This window comes from Anolis sagrei, chromosome 5 (genome assembly GCF_037176765.1).
Source record: "Anolis sagrei isolate rAnoSag1 chromosome 5, rAnoSag1.mat, whole genome shotgun sequence".
Classification (NCBI taxonomy): Eukaryota; Metazoa; Chordata; class Lepidosauria; order Squamata; family Dactyloidae; genus Anolis; species Anolis sagrei.
The window spans coordinates 8,548,035-8,561,051 of NC_090025.1; the positions used below are offsets into that span (position 1 = coordinate 8,548,035).

At 41.6% G+C, this 13,017-nt stretch overlaps 1 protein-coding gene across 2 annotated transcripts in view; it reads left to right on the forward strand.

The window, feature by feature from the left end:
- Nucleotides 1-270: 270 nt before the first annotated feature.
- Nucleotides 271-13,017, forward strand: part of MAVS (mitochondrial antiviral signaling protein) — a 19,107-nt gene continuing 6,360 nt past the window's right edge. The window contains exons 1-5 of one of the 2 annotated variants that reach the window (XM_060779431.2): nt 271-349; nt 2,891-3,020; nt 5,893-6,067; nt 9,785-10,056; nt 12,077-12,689. In XM_060779431.2, the coding sequence (XP_060635414.2) occupies nt 2,904-3,020; nt 5,893-6,067; nt 9,785-10,056; nt 12,077-12,689 (1,177 nt within the window). In that variant the 5' untranslated portion in view covers nt 271-349; nt 2,891-2,903. Of the gene's footprint in view, nt 350-574; nt 597-2,890; nt 3,021-5,892; nt 6,068-9,784; nt 10,057-12,076; nt 12,690-13,017 lie in introns of those variants that run through there. The other variant, XM_067468554.1, reaches the window with a different exon arrangement.

The window sequence follows — 13,017 nt, forward strand, 5'->3', positions numbered from 1 at the left end:
GTCAGGAGAGAATGCCTCTAGAACATGGCCATATAGTCTGAAAAAACTTACAACAACCCAATATAAAATTCCTAGTTAGAAATCTTTTTCTAAAAGGTGATGATATAATTATGTTTGGATTTATGTCCTATTAATATTTTGAGGCACTTGCATTCTTTGGATTTGCATTATTGTGAGTTGCCTGAATTCAGTAGTGGGGATGCTTCCAAAGCACATTTGATGGACAGCCTGGGGCGCATGCTCTCAGCCAATGGGAGGCCGTCGGGAGGCGGGATGAGAACGTTCCCCTGGAATCCGAGTTCCCATTAGGGTCCGCCTTCTTTTCCCGGTCTTCAGGTCGGAAGAGTAGGTAAGGAGAAACATGCAGTGGCTTCCCCGTCTTGGAAAGCCTCTTGGGAAGAAGTTATCTTGTGCTCCAACTTTATTTTCTCCCCGTGTTGGAGGAATGTTTACCTTTGTTTCTCTTTTGCAAGAGTTTGTTCCTTCCCGGAAATAGATGCCTGCAATCTTTGCAAGGCCATGGCTTTGGCTTTCGCTTTCAGCGGCGGGCCTTGCATCATAGGGCTTGGCCTTTGTTGCAGAATAAACATTGCAAGGTCAGAGCTGGGAGGGTTGCGGCTTTTGTTCTTTTAATGCCTCCATTCACACGTTCAGGTCTCTGTACACGTGTACACGGAAGAAGCAAGGCCAAAGGCTGGGGTTTGCAACCCTACATTTTCAGGGAGTAAGACTAGCAGTCCAGAGGAGTTGGGAAGCTCTTTATCATTGTGGGTTCTTGTAGGTTTTTCCGGGCTATAGGGCTATGTTCTAGAGGCATTCTCTCCTGACGTTTCGCCTGCATCCATGGCAAGCATCCTCAGAGGTAGTGAGGTCTGCTGGAAGTAGGAAAATGGGTTTATATATCTGTGGAATGGCTGGGGTGGGGCAAAGAGCTCTTCTCTGCTGAAGCTAGGTGTGAATGTTTCAACTGACCACCTTCATTAGCATTTGAAGGCTTGGCTGAGCCTGGGAAAATGTTCTGTTGAGAGGTGTTAAGATGTGCCTGTCCACATGCTTCTTGTGGATTTCAGTAGCTTCTCTGTGTAGCCTGACATGGTGGTTGTTGGTGTGGTCCAGCATTTCTGTGTTCTCAAATAATATGCTGTGTCCAGGTTGGTTCATCAGGTGCTCTGCTATGGCTGACTTCTCTGGTTGAAGCATGTGGACAATTTCAACAGAAAGGAGGAAACCATGAAAATGAACAAAATCTGGCTACCAGTATTAAAAAACTCTAAAATTACTACAGCAAAACAGCAGAGAGGAAACAACCAGGCACATCTAATCACCTCTCAACAGAACATTTTCCCAGGCTCAGCCAGGCCTTCAAATGCTAATGAAGGTGGTCAGCTGAAACATTCACACCTAGCTCCAGCAGAGAAGAGCTCTTTGCCCCACCCCAGCCATTCCACAGATATGTTGTTGTTCATTCGTTCAGTCGTCTCCGACTCTTCGTGACCTCATGGACCAGCCCACGCCAGAGCTCCCTGTCGGCCGTCACCACCCCCAGCTCCTTCAAGGTCAGTCATATAAACCCATTGTCCTATTTCCAACAGACCTCACTACCTCTGAGGATGCTTGCCATAGATGCAGGCGAAACGTCAGGAGAAATGTCTCTAGAACATGGCCCTATAGCCCGAAAAAACCTACAAGAACCTAGTGATTCCAGCCATGAAAGCCTTCGACAATACATTCTTTATCATTGTGTTATATGTGTGTGTGTGTGTATGTGTGTGTGTGTATTATATTATATTTGTTTTGCTTGCTTTTGAGAAGTCAAACCTTGCAAAATAGTCCTACCTACATTTTCAGGGAGTAAGACTAGCAGTCCAGAGGAGTTGGGAAGCTCTTTATCATTGTGTGTGTGTGTGTGTGTGTGTGTGTATAATTTATATCTATTATATTTGTTTTGCTTGCTTTTGAGAAGTCAAAACTTGCAAAATAGTTCTACCTCTTCTACCTCGAAGGGTGGAGTTCCCAGCTAACCCAGACCCATTTAAAGTTGCAACTTATGTTTAATCTTTGGGGTATTTTAATATGTATATAATATAATGTAATATAATATATTGTATATACATATAATTTTCACATTATGTTACATTATATGTAGTATTGAAGCTCCTTGAAGGAGCTGGGGGTGGTGACGGCCGACAGGGAGCTCTGGCTTGGGCTGGTCCATGAGGTCACGAAGAGTCGGAGACGACTGAACGAATGAACAACAACAACAATATGTAGTATTATGTAATATAATATATTGTAATACATATAATAATTACAATATTATGTAATGCAATATAATAGTAATAATAATAATATGATATTATTATTATATATTTAGAATCATAGAATCAAAGAGTTGGAACTACAACTCCCAAATGTCAAGGTCTATTTCCCCAAACTCGTATCTGTGTTCATATTTGTCCATACGGAGTATTCGTGCCAAGTTTGGAACAGATCCATCATTGTTTGAGCCCACAGTGCTCTCTGGATGTAGGTGAACTACAACTCCCAAACTCAAGGTCAATGCCCACCAAACCCTTCTAGTGTTTTCTGTTGGGCATGGGAGTTCTGTGTTCCAAGTTTGGTTCAATTCCATTGTTAGTGGAGTTCAGAATGCTCTTTGATTGTAGGTGAACCATAAATCCCAGCAACTCCCAAATGACAAAATCCATTTTTTGAGTGATGGTCACTCATTGGGTTTTTAGGCATATTCTGTCCAAATTTGGTGTCAATTTATCCAATGGTTTTTGAGTTATGTTAATCCCACAAACGAACATTACATTTTTGTTTACGGGGTGGTTCAGTAAACATCATCGTGAGATTAATGGAAGTGTCTTTCGTGCCCTTGCCCTAGTTGCTGACCAAAGATGTCTGACTTTGCGGAGGAAGAAGTCAGAAAGTATATCAAGGCTAATTTGAGAACGTTCTTTCGCATCCGCGTGGCTCAGATGATCCACCTCTCCTGCCTCACGGATATGGATCGGGTAATGAGTCAAGATCTTGCCTATGATCTCTGCTGATGCTCTGGAAATTGGAGGGTGGAAGGAACCAGAATGTGGCATTTGTGGGAGAAGGTGTCCACACCAGGAGCATCTACACCAGTGGTACTCAACCTTTGGCCCCCTAGATGTTTTGGCATTCGACTCCCAGAGATCCTAACAGTTGGTAAACTGGTTGAAAGTTCTGGGACTTGTAGGCCAAAACATCTCTGAAAACCACTGGTCTACACTGTAGAACTGATGCAGTTTGATACCTTATAAAACACCTCTAGATCCATGCCTTTTGGATATGGGGAGTTTAGCCTGTATTGTGGCTTAATGTAAAATAAACCACGTCTAGTTCACAGTTGATCAGCCCACATACTGCCTTGCCAGAGAAATAAAATATGCCATGCAGGTATCTATTTATTTATTGTGTCGGGGCGAACCAAAACAATTGTATGCATATACTAATTTTGTTGTGTTTGAAATAATAATAATAATAATTATTATTATTATTATTATTAAAGTCCTAGACACTTGGGATGTGTACCGACGTGTGATCCAATACAACAGCCAGCAGAATGACCTCATTTGCTGTATACTAATCTTGTTGTGTTTGAAATAATAATAATTATTATTATTATTATTATTATTATTAAAGTCTTAGACACTTGGAAAGTGTCCAACGTGTGATCTGATACAAAAGCCAGCATAGCAATCTTGTTTGCTGTGTACTAATCTTGTTGTGTTTGAAATAATAATAATAATAATACTAATTATTATTATTAAAGTCTTAGACACTTGGGAATTGTCTGACGTGTGATCCAATACAACAGCCAGGAGAATGACCTCGTTTGCTGTGTACTAATCTTGTGTATCAAATAATAATAATAATTATTATTATTATTATTATTAAAGTCTTAGACACTTGGGAAGTGTCCGACGTGTGATCCAATACAACAGCCAGCAGAATGACCTCATTTGCTGTATACTAATCTTGTTGTGTTTGAAATAATAATAATAATAATAATTATTATTATTATTATTAAAGTCTTAGACACTTGGAAAGTGTCCAACGTGTGATCTGATACAAAAGCCAGCATAGCAATCTTGTTTGCTGTGTACTAATCTTGTTGTGTTTGAAATAATAATAATAATAATACTAATTATTATTATTAAAGTCTTAGACACTTGGGAATTGTCTGACGTGTGATCCAATACAACAGCCAGGAGAATGACCTCGTTTGCTGTGTACTAATCTTGTGTATCAAATAATAATAATAATAATTATTATTATTATTATTATTAAAGTCTTAGACACTTGGGAAGTGTCCGACGTGTGATCCAATACAACAGCCAGCAGAATGACCTCATTTGCTGTGTACTAATCTTGTTGTGTTTGAAATAATAATAATAATTATTATTATTATTAAAGTCTTAGACACTTGGAAAGTGTCCAACGTGTGATCTGATACAAAAGCCAGCATAGCAATCTTGTTTGCTGTGTACTAATCTTGTTGTGTTTGAAATAATAATAATAATAATAATTATTATTATTATTATTAAAGTTTTAGACACTTGGGAAGTGTCTGACGTGTGATCCAGTATAACACCCAGCATAGTGATGTTGTTATTATTATTGATTATTGATTTTGTTATTATTATTATTAATGTCTTAGACACTTGGGAAGTGTCTGACGTGTGATCCAATACAACAGCCAGCAGAGTGATCTTGTTTGCTGTGGACTAATCTTGTTGTGTTTGAAATAATAATAATAATAATTATTATTATTATTATTATTAAAGTCCTAGACACTTGGGAAGTGTTCGACATGTGATCTAATACAGCAGCCAGTAGAGTGATCTTGTTTGCTGTGGACTAATCTTGTTGTGTTTGAAATAATAATAATAATAATAATTATTATTATTATTATTATTAAAGTCCTAGACACTTGGGAAGTGTTCGACATGTGATCGAATACAGCAGCCAGTAGAGTGATCTTGTTTGCTGTGGACTAATCTTGTTGTGTTTGAAATAATAATAATAATAATTACTATTATTATTAAAGTCTTAGACACTTGGGAAGTGTCCGACGTGTGATCCAATACAACAGCCAGCAGAATGACCTCATTTGCTGTGTACTAATCTTGTTGTGTTTGAAATAATAATAATAATAATAATTATTATTATTATTATTAAAGTTTTAGACACTTGGGAAGTGTCTGACATGTGATCCAATACAACAGCCAGCATAGTGATCTTGTTTGCTGTGGACTCATCTTGTTGTGTTTTGAATAATAATAATAATAATAATAATAATTAAAGTCTTAGACACTTAGGAAGTGTCTGATGTGTGATCTAGTACAACGCCCAGCATAATGATCTTGTTTGCTGTGTACTAATCTTGTTGTGTTTGAAATAATAATAATAATTACTATTTTTATTAAAGTCTTAGACACTTAGGAAGTGTCTGACGTGTGATCCAGTACAACACCCAGCATAGTGATCTTGTTTGCTGTGGACTCATCTTGTTGTGTTTCTAATAATAATAATAATAACAACAACAACAATAGTTCTATATGATTTCTATTTTTCATATATATATATATAATCGTTCTATAGTTCTGTATAATTTCTATATTTCTATATATAGAAATTATCGTTCTATATTTAGGCATGTGAATGAACCCATCGAGCAACAATTTTCCCTGCTACCTGTAAAAATATTACATCTCATAAATGAGAGGTGAAAGGGATAGGGTGTGTGGCTTGTATCGATGCAAAGCACATTCTTTGCGAGCGGAATCCCGGTTCCTTCAGGGGTGCAATCCTTTCTTCCTCTCCTGAAGTTTTTCCCCTCTGTTTTTTCTTTAGCAAGAACTCAGCGCGCATCTCACCCTGTATGGGAATGATCGAACTGTGTGGGAGTTCTTCCAGCGCCTGCAGTGCAGGAGAGGCTGGTTGGAAATCCTCATTGAGGCACTCCAGGCAGACGGCTTAGAAGACTTAGCCAGGAAGCTCCAGGAGGTTTACAACACAAATCTACTCCGTGAGTCGTCTTTTCTTCGCCTGCATGTAGTCTTGGTTTTGGTTTTCTGGGGGGTGGAGACTTTCCAGAGGGGTAGGCCGAAGGACTTCGCAGTCAGCCTTCCACATTTGAGGGTTTAACTTCTGCAGATTTGATTATTCGCGGGTCCCCTAATACTCTGTAGTCAGGTGCAATTAGAAGTCAACCATGGGGTTGTGCTGGAAGATCTAGATCAGAGCTTTTGTTGCACCTCAGAGTAGATTCATCTTGCTGAAAACATCAAACTGCACACAGCCAGAAGTCATTATAGTTTCTTAAAAATGAAAGGTAAAAAGTTCTTAAAGGCAAAGGTTAATGTTCCAAAAGATCAATATAACAACACTTGAAGCTTAATCCGAAAAGGCACCAGCAAAGCAAAACCCAAGAGAACCTGAAACCATGAACACAAGAAGATAATCCAGACAAACAACGGCGAGCTTCTTAATTGAACGAAAAGTTGTTTGACAAAGGTTTGATCTTGTGCACCAGTTGCGCCCGTACCTTGGGAAGCCTGATCTGGCCACAGTGGTCCACACTCTTGTTACATCCCGAATAGATTACTGTAACGCACTCTGCGTGGGGTTGCCCTTGAAGACTGTTCGGAAACTTCAACTGGTCAAGCGAGCGGCAGCCAGATTACTCACCAGAGCGTCATACAGGGAGCACACCACCCCCCTGCTGTGTCAGCTCCACTGGCTGCTGATTCACCTACAAAACCCTATACGGTTCCGGTCCAGCGTATCTGTCCGAACGTATCTCCCTCTACGTCCCACCTCGGAGTTTGAGATCATCCAGGGAGGCCCTGCTCTCGACCCCACCTCTATCACAAGTGAGGTTGGTGGGGATGAGGAGCAGGGCCTTCTCAGTGGTGGCCCCTCACCTGTGGAACTCATTCCCGGGGGAAATTAGGTCATCAACATCCCTCCTCTCCTTCAGGAGGAAATTAAAAATGTGGTTGTGGGAACCAGGCCTTCGGGCAATCTAACAACTAGATAAGGACAATTAGACGACTAGGACTGACAAAGTGGAATTGGAATTTGGACTATGAGATGGCGAACGCTGAGCGTAAATTAGGCGAAATTGGTTTTATTGTTGCAATGTAGAAACTGATTGTTAATTGTTTAATTGCTGCTATATTGGTTTTATTCTACTGCTATGTTGATGCCGGCATCGAATTGTGCCTTTGTAAGCTGCCCTGAGTCCCTTCCGGGGTGAGAAAGGCGGGGTAGAAATAACCTAAATAAATAAATAAATAAAATCTCAAACATACAGCTTAATATCCTTTGCAAAACATGAAGGCATTTCTTTGGCCTCTGGCCTCCCTCTTGTTAGCTATTCTCTCACTCCTTCGAACTCAGAATTCCAAATGGTCAGCCCAATCTAAGGGTCCCATTTCGTCAAGGTCAGTCTTCATTAGTGTCAGCCTGTTTCCCTGCTTGCTCATTATCAGGCTGAGAACTGTCCTCCTTCTCTGACTCAATCTGCACCTGCACCTGGCTGTTTTTAGAACCAACACTCTCATTCCTTGCTGTGGGAAACTGCACCTCTTCACTGTTAAATAACAGGGACATTTTGAACCAGACTGTGAACCTGAGTCCCATCATCCTCATCAGAGACACTCTGTGAATCCAGCTGAGTCACAACAGCTTTCCAAACTGTATGCCACATTGTGGGGTGTCCTGATGAAAAGGAAAGGTGGAAAAAATAGCCCAGTCAAATGCAGGCATTCCCCAAGTTATGAACAAGAGGACCTAGAGATGCCTAGAGGGGTGTATTCTGTAAGAAACCCTAGATTTTCCTGCGTAACTCTTATTGTCTTATTGTCACATTGGAGGAACTAGAGATTCAATCAGATCTGCAAAAATTAAACCTGCAAATGTAAAGGCATGACTATAAAAGCAACCATACAGAAGAATCAAGTGAAATAGTTTTGGAAAATCAAAATCTCCATAACCTTTTATGATCTTTGGAAAGACATGACCTTGTTAGAAGTCATCACCTTTTGAGAAATGATGGCATAACCTCTTGGTAAAAAACATGACCTGTTAGAGTCATAACCTTTTGGGGGGAAATGGTATTCGCCAGCATTCATGCAAGGCAACTTGGTTTCTCAGTTGTTCAACTGATACAGCTATATATCTCTTTGAACTGTTAGCGACAAAGATATGCCAATGCACAAATATATATTCAGAAGAGTTACAGAAGTGTTTTTTTTTTAGTTGCCCCAAAACATCTATTTATTTATTTATTTACATCTATATAAATACAAATGTAATGTTCGTTTGTGAGATTAACATAACTCAGAAACCACTGGACGAATTGACACGAAATTTTGACACAATACACCTAATAGTCCAACGACTGTTCATCACCCCTAAAAATACAAAATCCCTCAGCAGAATGGACTTAAAACCCCCCAAAATACACCATATATATATATACACACACACACACGCTCATATATGTATACACATGCACACATACATACACATCCGTATATATATACCCATATACATTCACATATATAAACACAAATATGCATAAAGACAAGCATACACGTATACACAACATACACATGCACTTATAAACACACACATATATACACCCACACATACCCCCCCCCCCACACACACACATATCTATCTATGTCTGTATCTATCTATCTATATATACACACACACATATATACACAGATACACAAATATATACACACACAAAAAACACATATATACAGACTGAGCCACAGCAACGCATGGCAGGGGACAGCTAGTAAATACATAAATAAATAAATAGATGTTTTGGGGCAACTTATTTATTTATATTCTTCCCTTTTCACCCCGCAGGATCACAAAGACTCAGGATCACAATGCACATATAAATGGCAAACATTCAACGCCATAGACACACCACATATACTGTATACACAGGCACACAAAGGCTATTTAACTTTCCAGCTTCATGAGGACATGCTTTGAATTCCGGCCACCGGGGGAGCTGTCGCTTCACCGTCCACTTGTGACACCGAAGGAGTACTTCCTCATTCTTTTGCATGCTGCTGGAGAGTTTTATGGCATCGTAAATTAGTTAAATTAGCCTTTCCACATAAGCAGTATCTAAATTTCCTACTTGACAGATGCAACTGTCTTTCAGGCTGCAAAGGTCTACAGTATGCTAGACAAATGGTTGGGAGCTTACTCCGACACGAGCTGACTTTGAACACATGACCTCTCAGTCAGTAGTGATCTTAATGCAGCTTACTCCCAAACTGCACCACAACCTGGTCTACTCTCTCCTCTTGCGCATTGTATATAAAATTCAAGGAGATCGCTCTTGTAGTTGTTTATGAAAACTTTGAAAATTCACCAAAATTCTGTGGGTAAGTCAAATGTTCTGAAATTTGGTGAGCTAACTACTGTAAATGTCTTCTATCACTGTAGCAAGTTTCATCTGGGTAGCTCAAAAAACATGGGAGAGAGAAGTCCCACAAGTTTCTCCTTGAACAGTGATGTTTTCCCTGTTGCGCAATCACGAACACCATTAATAAATGCGTACGAAGATTCGGAAGTTTCATTAGAGTTCCGAAATATTGACCACAAAATTAGAAAATATTTTAGAAATGAAACACCAGGAGGGAAGGAGTTTAGAACTAATTTTTTATGGATTGCACATGCCTACTGATTATGTGTTTTGTTTCACCAGCTTCTCAACGCAGTGCTCCACTAACTGCATCGTCTCCTGCTGTGGGGAATCCCCGTCCACCAATGGGATCGAGCGCTGTGGGTTTCAGTCCGCCGGCGTCTGCTGAACGAATGGTGTCTCCTCCGCGGGATCCGAGTCCTAGGGGAGCCCAGACTTCTCCCCATTTGCTTCCTGAGAACAAAGGAGATGCGCCCTCAATCCCAAACCCAAACGAAATGAGCAGTTACCGTGCGCCTGTTCAGGAAACTGACGAGACGGTGACACAACCACAGGTTTGTTTTCCCCTCACCTTTGGCCCTTTGGACCAGTTTGCCTTAATACCTGTCCTTTTTAAAACTGCCATGGCCCAATGCAACGGAATCATATTGAGTTCACATGTTACAAGGTCTCCAGCCTTTCCTGACCAATAGTGCTGGTGTCTCACCAAGCTGCAGCTTCCATGAGTCCATAGCATTGAGCCGTGGCAGTAGAAGTGGAGTCAAACTGCATCAATTCTACAGTGTAGTCTCTTCTCTCTTGACTGGTAGATGCAGAAACAACATCCTAGGCCAGTGGTTCTCAACCTTCCTAATGTTACAACTCCTTAATACGCTTCCTCATGTTATGGTGACCCCCCAACCATAAAATAAGTTTAATTACTACTTCATAACAGTCGTTTTGCTGCTGTTATGAATAGTAATGTAAATATCTGATATGCAGGATGTATTTTCATTCACTGGACCAAATTTGGCACAAATACCCAATACGCCCAAATTTGAATACTGGTGGGATTGGGGGAGGGCATTGATTTTGTCCTGTGGGAGTTGTAGTTGCTGGGATTTATAGTTCACCTACAATCAAAGAGCATTATGAACTCCACCAACGATGGAATTGGCACACAGAACTCCCATGACCAACAGAAAATACTGGGAGTATTTGGTGGGCATTTACCTTGAGTTTTGGAGTTGTAGTTCACCTCCATCCAGAGAGCACTGTGGACTCAAGCAATGATGGATCTGGACCAAACTTGGCACGAATTCTCAATATGCCCAAATGTGAACACTAGTGGGGTTTGGGGAAAATAGACCTTGACATTTGGGAGTTGTAGTTGCTGGGATTTATAGTTCACCTACAATCAAAGAGCATTGTAAACTCCACCAACAATGGAATTGAACCAAACGTGACACACACAACTCTCATGACCAACAGAAAATACTGTAATGGTTTGGTGAGCATTGACCTTGAGTTTGGGAGTTGTAGTTCACCTCCATCCAGAGAGCACTGTGGACTCAAGCAATGATGGATCTGGACCAAACTTGGCGAGAATACTCAATGTGCTCAAATGTGAACACTGGTGGAGTTTGGGGAAAATAGACCTTGACATTTGGAAGTTGTAGTTGCTGGGATTTATAGTTCACCTACAATCAAAGAACATTTTAAACCCCACCAATGATAGAATTGGGCCAAACCTCCCACACAGAACTCCCAGGACCAACAGAAAATACTGTGTTTTCTGATGGTCTTTGGCGGCCCCTCTGACACCCCCCCCCCCCCAGGTTGAGAAATGGGATTTTTTCAAAAGAAAAGAATCCTCAGAGATAATTTTACTATTTCTTTCTTCGGAAACAAAGCTTCCATGCTTTCGCATTGATGTACCATTGGGGGTTGTGCAGTGGTGGTTGGAGTGTGGAGTGATGGGTGAGTTTTTGTGATGTGCGCTGGGGAAAGCAGTTAATTTTGTTGTATCGTGTACTATTGGGAGCCCCCGGTGGCGCAGTGGGTTAAAGCACTGAGCTGCTGAGCTTGTTGATCGAAAGGTCGCAGGTTCAATTCCGGGGAGCGGCGTGAGCTTCCGCTGTCAGCCCTAGCTTCTGCCAACCTAGCAGTTCGAAAACATGCAAATGTGAGTAGATCAATAGGTACCGCTCCGGCAGGAAGGTAACGGCGCTCCATGCAGTCATGCTGGCCACATGACCTTGGAGGTGTCTATGGACAACGCTGGCTCTTTGGCTTAGAAATGGAGATGAGCACCACACCCCAGAGTCAGACATGACTGGACTTAATGTCAGGGGACTACCTTTACCTTTTTATCGTGTACAATTACAATAAAGTTGTTCTGTTCTATTGTGAGTTTCCTTGGCAATCTTGCTTCATCTTTTTGGACTGCCAGAAATACTCAAGAGGCGGTTGTGCCAGGTCCTTCCTAGAGCACCTGGCACTCATTGGTGGTTTCCTCTCTATGCATTTTCCAGGGCTGGCCATGCTCCGCTTCCATGACCAGATCTGGTGACTTCTTGCTCTTTCCCCCTGCAGGCAACTCATCACCCCAGCGATCTGGAATCTTCTACACCCTTTCACGCACAAGCCTTGCCATTTCAAGCTAGTGTGCCAGCTGCGGAGAGGAGTCCGACTAATGCCCAAGCCTCCTCTGCTCCCAGCCCACCCCATGCCTTGTTGACACAGGACCACCCCTTGCCTGGCACCTCCCTACCGATGCCTTCTGAAGCCAGCGCCTCAACTCAGCAATGGAACAGCCATCAGCAGCGCCCGGTCTGCGTCACAAACGGCTATTTCGGGAACGCCAGTCGTGTGGCAATGGATAGAGGTGCCTCCCCAGCCCTTGTTGACCCTCTTGGCCCCAAGACGCCTGGAAATCAGCCAGAGGAGGATGATTATATGTCTGTGGAGAACTCTCCCTCCGCAGGTCCAAGCAGCCAAGACGATTTGCAGGAGGAAGAGCGGCTGCAGGAGCCAAATGCCCAGGCCCCGAGCCATTCGGTCCAAGGGATCAGCAGCACCTCCAACTTGCAAACACAGAGAGATTTAGAGCAAGGAGGAGCCACGGATCAAAGGAGAACCAGTCCCACAAAGAAGGACAACAGCGAAATTCCAATGGACGTCAGGCCTCGGAATTTCCAAGGAAGAGGTAAGGGTCCATTTGGGCGAGTGGGCTTATTCACAAAAGACCCTCCCCATAAATGTACAGCAGAGTAACTCGTTAGCAGCAGCGTGACCCAGCACCAATAGCCCAAAGTGATAAAAAGAACAAAAACACACAAACCAATGTTATCTCTTTGTAGTAAAATAATATGGTTACATTAATAATTTTATTAATTAATATTAAAAGAATAATAATAATTAATACAGGATTGTTGTAGGTTTTTATGGGCTATATCAATAGGAGCATATTAGGAGCATAGTGCCTAGATCTAGGGAAGTCATGCTACCCCTCTATTCTGCTTTGGTTAGACCAC